General features: G+C 35.8%; 2 protein-coding genes across 4 annotated transcripts in view; one reads left to right on the plus strand and one right to left on the minus strand.

Moving 5' to 3' along the window:
* LOC104757924 (transcription factor VIP1) overlaps positions 1-1,591 on the plus strand; it is a 2,250-nt gene extending 659 nt beyond the window's left edge. The window contains exons 2-5 of one of the 3 annotated variants that reach the window (XM_010480717.2): positions 1-341; positions 435-567; positions 1,051-1,135; positions 1,225-1,591. In XM_010480717.2, the coding sequence (XP_010479019.1) occupies positions 1-341; positions 435-567; positions 1,051-1,135; positions 1,225-1,433 (768 nt within the window). In that variant the 3' untranslated portion in view covers positions 1,434-1,591. The remainder of the gene's footprint in view (positions 342-434; positions 568-1,050; positions 1,136-1,224) is intronic. The other 2 variants (XM_019239817.1, XM_019239818.1) reach the window with 2 other exon arrangements.
* Positions 1,771-3,959, minus strand: LOC104757925 (serine decarboxylase). The gene is made up of 5 exons (XM_010480719.2): positions 3,465-3,959; positions 3,156-3,387; positions 2,871-3,064; positions 2,657-2,793; positions 1,771-2,567 (listed from the first exon to the last, which is right to left on the minus strand). The coding sequence occupies exons 1-5, from the start codon at positions 3,808-3,810 to the stop codon at positions 2,004-2,006; spliced, it is 1,473 nt and encodes a 490-aa protein (XP_010479021.1). The 5' UTR covers positions 3,811-3,959; the 3' UTR covers positions 1,771-2,003.

The following is a 6,551-nucleotide window of genomic DNA, read 5'->3' on the forward strand; positions in this document are numbered from 1 at the left end:
TCATCCAACGGTGTTCCACCTAATAACCCTCTTCCTCCGAAACCCTTCGGCCGCCATGTTCGTAGCTTCTCGGTTGATTCAGATTTCTTCGATGATTTAGGGGTTACTGAGGAACAGTTTACTGGGAAGTCCCTAGCTACGAGCTCCGGAGAGAAGAAGAAGAAAGGGAATCATCATAACAGGAGTAGTTCTATGGATGGAGAGACGAGTTCTGCTTTGTTTAATATCGAATCGATTTTAGCTTCTGTGAGTGGTAAAGATGGTGGTGGGAAGAAGAACATGGGTATGGGTGGTGATAGACTTGCTGAGCTTGCTTTGCTTGATCCTAAAAGAGCTAAAAGGTAAACCAAAATTAGGGTTTTCTTGATTTTTTTCCCCAAATCTTTGGATTTGGTGTGATTGAAATAATTGGTTTTTTTTTTTTCTTTAAATAGGATTTTAGCGAATAGACAATCTGCGGCGAGGTCGAAAGAGAGGAAGATTAGGTATACTGGTGAGTTGGAGAGGAAGGTTCAGACACTTCAGAATGAAGCAACAACATTGTCTGCTCAAGTCACTATGTTGCAGGTAATGTTTTTCATATGACTTGTTCATTGTGTTTAAGGTACAGCTGATGTGATTAGTGAGGCTTCCCGTATGGAAAGTTTCCCGCTATCTTGATTTCAGTTATATATTTGATTATATGCTTTGTACTCGTGCTTCACTTAAGTTGGTTCGGCAGCTTATAACTTGTAATTGATTGATGCATAGTGTGTTAAAGATTGCTCCTTAGTATTTAGAGAGGTACACCGCTTTCTGGCTCTAAGAATTTGATAAAGAGAACTCCAGTAGGCTATTACATATTGGTAGCCAACCGGCTGAGGGGATAGTACTACATCTGTTTGTAGGAACAGCAGTACTAAAAAGATCTGTTATTGTCTTTTTAATTCAACTAACGTTGTGTGATATGTCAGCAGTATAATGAACACTTGTAAGAGATTGAAGCAGTATAATAATGATTTTCGCAGATATATATGCATCTTTACTGTATGCCCTTTGTCTATTGTGCAGAGAGGAACGTCAGAGCTGAACACTGAAAATAAACATCTCAAAATGCGGCTGCAAGCTTTAGAGCAACAAGCTGAACTTAGGGATGGTAAGCCTTCATTGAGGTCGTTCTTGATATATAAATTAAAGTTTTGGTATGAAAGATTTAAGATGTTTCTTGTTCGGTGTAACTTGCAGCTTTGAATGAAGCGCTGCGGGATGAACTGAACCGACTTAAGATTGCCGCTGGAGAAATTTCTCAGGGGAACGGAAATGCATACAACGGCGGTCAATTCTCGTCTCAGCAATCGACAATGAATCAGTTTGGGAACAACAAGAACCAGCAGATGAGCAGTAATGGGCAGCCATCGCACCCAAGCTTCATGGATTTCACCAAGAGAGGCTAAGTTTTATATTAAACTCGAAATGTTGGCTTGAGTTATACCTTATATTCATTTTGGGCTGCAATATTGGATGTATGTAAGTATGTATGTATGCATGTAATATGGCTTGTGTTAGCTTGATTGTACGTCTATGCAGATATGTTCATGGCGATATTGGTCTATCTTTTAAGAGTAGTAACAACTGTAATACTCTCCAGAAAAAATCTTTGTAGTAAGTAAATCACTTCTGCAAGGCATTTAGTAACAATCATCTAAATCACAGCTAAATCGGTAGCTTTAGGTACTTGCAGTTGCGATAATGTTAGAATGAAGGTGTTAATCATGCTCCAGAAGAATAAACGTTCTATCACAAACATTTTTATTAACCTGAGAAATAAATTACGGTTTACAACCTTCAATTAGCATCAACTGATGCTTATGCGAACATTGTTTGAAACCATAACTTGTAAATAAGATAAAACTGACAAAATTTTACGCTGATCGAAACAGAATTCAGGATTACAGTGGATAGGGATTTAAACTAGATGTAGCTTACGACAACACAGCAATGCCAACATATAAGAAATCATGCCATCACTTGTGCGCTGGACAGATGCAGTTGTTGGTTCCTACCTCCGATACAAGGCATGGAGGCTGAGTTCCATCCTCATACCAGACCAGTCTGTGTTTGACAAGGTCTTTCAGGAAATTATCGAGCTTCTCGATTGTAACACTTGGCATAACCACCACATGAGCTATATCGCCTTGGCAAGCAAGCTGCCACCTTCTAACAAACTCTTCATCTTTGGGCCTTTCAAAGACCACGGTGCTGCTAAGTTCATTGAGCATGGCGCTGATCCCAGCTTCACGGAGTCGGTCTTTGAGGTAATGCGCGTTTCTCAGGCATTTCTGAACTTCTTTCTGGAATCCTTTGTACCCTTTTCTGTTTAAGGTGTACCAGAGGAACAAAGGGGCGTGCCCGTTCCTGCTTCCCATGATTGTTGCATCCCTTGAAGCAAGGTACTCAACGTTACTGGAGAGGACTTTGATGTGTTCCATTCTTGTTATCTGAACACCACAAGGCATTGGACACCCAACAAATTTGTGGCCTGAGACACTCACACTTCCAATCGGTTTATTGAACGTGACTTTTGGTGCCTGCGGAAAAGAGAGAAAACACAGCCTCAGACCACAATAAGGCTATCATAATGATTTCGATATTTTGATTAGAAAGGCTATACACGTACACGTTTGACAAAAGGCATCATAAGTCCAAAGAGAGCTCCATCACAGTGAATATAGAACCTGTCATGAGAGAAGCCACACTCTTCAAGAGTTTTGATTACAAGGTCAAGATCATCAACAGCTCCTTTAACCGTTGTTCCTGCAGAAAACAAGGTTTAACCATCAGCAAAAAAGCCCCAACCTCTTCCAATATCAAAGCAATAAAGATAGACCAACCTATGTTAACATTAAGAATAGCAGGTTTATCCTTGTTTGCCAACAGCTTTTTCCTAAAATCATCGCAATCAATCTCCCCAGAGATAAGCGTATCAACCTTCTCGCACTCCATTCGATACATACGCGCTGCTTTAAACACAGAGTAATGCGATTCACGCGAGGCATACAAGATCCCATCAGGAAACATCTCCCTCCTGCAAGAATTAGAAACAATTCACAATGAGCATCAAACCAAACACCCAAATGAATCAAAGATCTAAGGTGGGATGGATTCCTGAAACTGACCCAACTAAGATGCCATGAAGGTTGCCTTCAGTACCACAATTAGTAATGTAACCCCAATAATCATCTCTCTCAATCTCCCAAAGACGAGCAAACCAATCCAACACACCAACTTCAAAAGGCCTTGAGTGTACACCATAGTTGCTTTCAATAAACGGATCTCCAAGGTTGTTAATCGAGAAATGCTGTAACTGACCAAGCGCACCATAGTCGAAATCCAAATTATAAGGATAACCTACGCCAGATTCACAGATTCATTATATAAATAAACAGATCAAGACGACGATGACGATGATGGATTCAAAGTTATACCTAAATGATATTTGGTTCGTTCAACCAAAGTTTTGCGATAACGAGCGAGCACACTAGCCATATAAGCTTCTTTATCACCGGTGAATTCATCGTTCACCTCCGGTTCTGTAACAGCGAGTGACGTCGTGTGTATATTCCTACCGAGAACCATTTCTCTATCTCCTCCTCCTCCTCCTCCTCCTACTCCGTTCGTTTTCTTCAGATTCTCTTCACCTTCGGTTCCATTTGTCGTCACCGGGGAAGGTAATGGTTCGGTGACAACAGCGGTTGGATCGAAATCGTCGGTTAGGATGTCGTTGAGGTTCGTCATTCCAAGGAATTGATCAGATTCGAAAGCTCCAACCATGGTTAAATAAAGAGAGAAGAGGAATCTGAAGAATCTGTAGATCTGAGAGTGATTGGAGGAGAAGCGGTGAAAATGGTGGGACAAAGAGAGAGAGACGCTGCTTCGTTGATTTTTATTTATATAGACAAACAAAGTGGCAAAGTTGATTCTCTTTTGCTTTTCAGATTTTTTCTTTTTCCTTTTTTCTTTGGTTTGCCCTTTCGCCGTAGTCACTTGTGTTGTTCTAGTTTGTTGTGTGCTCGTGAGATTTTTTAATTATATAACAAACTAGGATACTCCACCGACATCAATTACCCTCGTCCTTAGGACTTTTATCTTTTTGATTGATATTACATTCCTGAGATTGTTTTGTTTCTTGCTTTTTAGTTCATACTTAGACTCGTTTCTGTTTTTATTAATTTTCATTTCTTGTCTTGCATTCTCTTTTCTAGTTCCAAAACACATTTCCGTTTGCATTTTTGTCATTCTAGGATTGTTAGAAAAAACACTCTTTTTGAATTGGCTTAACTTGTGATTGCTTGATTGCATCTTGAGTGTTAGCAACATCCCATTTGGATTGACACCTTAAGTACTACAGCACATAAGGTTAATTGAACCTGCTAGGATAGGAGACACAAAATCCTAGTATCAGTAAGGTATAGAAAAATTAATCATNTTGGAGGAGAAGCGGTGAAAATGGTGGGACAAAGAGAGAGAGACGCTGCTTCGTTGATTTTTATTTATATAGACAAACAAAGTGGCAAAGTTGATTCTCTTTTGCTTTTCAGATTTTTTCTTTTTCCTTTTTTCTTTGGTTTGCCCTTTCGCCGTAGTCACTTGTGTTGTTCTAGTTTGTTGTGTGCTCGTGAGATTTTTTAATTATATAACAAACTAGGATACTCCACCGACATCAATTACCCTCGTCCTTAGGACTTTTATCTTTTTGATTGATATTACATTCCTGAGATTGTTTTGTTTCTTGCTTTTTAGTTCATACTTAGACTCGTTTCTGTTTTTATTAATTTTCATTTCTTGTCTTGCATTCTCTTTTCTAGTTCCAAAACACATTTCCGTTTGCATTTTTGTCATTCTAGGATTGTTAGAAAAAACACTCTTTTTGAATTGGCTTAACTTGTGATTGCTTGATTGCATCTTGAGTGTTAGCAACATCCCATTTGGATTGACACCTTAAGTACTACAGCACATAAGGTTAATTGAACCTGCTAGGATAGGAGACACAAAATCCTAGTATCAGTAAGGTATAGAAAAATTAATCATATATTGTATAGAAAAATGCAACTCATATCGTACCATGAGATAAAAAGACATCACAAGCTTAACAACATGGTTTTTTAATATACAATTTTCTTTTTTTATAATAGTTTAAAATACATTTGTTTCTTAAAGATGAAGACTAATAAGAAACTAAATGTACAATGGAGAGATTCATATGCATCGTCCAATAAGAAGAAGTTTTAGCCTGCTTTACCACATCAATACCCAAAGAAAAAATAAATAGAGATTCTAAAATATAAGAAAGGAACAAAACCTAAAATGTTCAACATATTAAATCATGATAGTTCATTTTTTATAATGTAGTAATATTAACACAACCAACAAACACGACAACCTGAAGTAAAAATAAAATATGGTTCAAAGCCGGATCCATAGGCCAAGCAAGTGAAGCCAAGGATAAGGGCATTGATTTTTATGGGGCATATTTTAGACCAAAAGTTTTAGGTCTGTTCTTAGGGGAAAAAATTATAAGTTTAGTTATTATTAGATTTTTTTATAACTTCAATAAAATTTAGAAGTTCAAGTTTTATATAATAAAACAATATATTATTCATGTAGATATATCCAATTTACGGATGAAATTTTATTAGGTTATGTAAAAACCTATTTCATCTTTTGAATTTTTGGTTAATGAGCATTAGATTAATGTTAATTAAACTTGTTGCTACTGAGATTTAGAGTAAAATTTAATTTAGGAAAAAAAATTTGAAACTGTAATATAAAAATTTCCATATTCGAAAAGTTTTAAAATAATAATGAGTTATTAGGCAATATGATATTTATTTTTGTATAAATGTTTAAATGAACATGAAAACATTGAAAAGACAAAGAAAAATATGAGCAAGCAAAACAAACTACAATATAGAAATAATGAAAATTTGTATATTACTATTTTTATAATTTTATTTACAATAATAAAAAGGGTTTTAAAAAAATGGAAGTATGACATCCAAAATTGCCGGACCAGACTATGGAGAGTAGGAAAGACATACATAAACACTCTAATGAATAAATAAATTTGTCAAACATTTTCACATAATTTTTCTCTTTGTAGTATTAATTTGAACAACAAACATGACAACCTACAAAAAAATTTAAAAATTATTCAAGAATACCTATTAATATTTGGAAAGATATATGAAAATAATATAATTTTTCATAAGAACCTAATGACTGAAATTAAATAATAATGACTGAAAAGTTGTGTTAAAAGGAGAGTAATTAGGAATTGAATTCTAATTTTATGGAAAATAGAATGAATTCTATTTTTATGGAAAAAAATTGGTAAGATCTAATAGGAATAAATAAGTAAGCAATTGAAAACATCCCACCAGTAGATTATATAAGATTAAAGACCAGAAACTAAGCAATAATGAAAACCCAAAATTTTAAATTTGAGCCAAAAATTTATGAATTGATAAGAGAATTTTGACAACACATAAACATCCCACAATCTAACATAATCT

This window comes from Camelina sativa, chromosome 17, assembly GCF_000633955.1.
Source record: "Camelina sativa cultivar DH55 chromosome 17, Cs, whole genome shotgun sequence".
In the NCBI taxonomy this organism is placed as follows: Eukaryota; Viridiplantae; Streptophyta; class Magnoliopsida; order Brassicales; family Brassicaceae; genus Camelina; species Camelina sativa.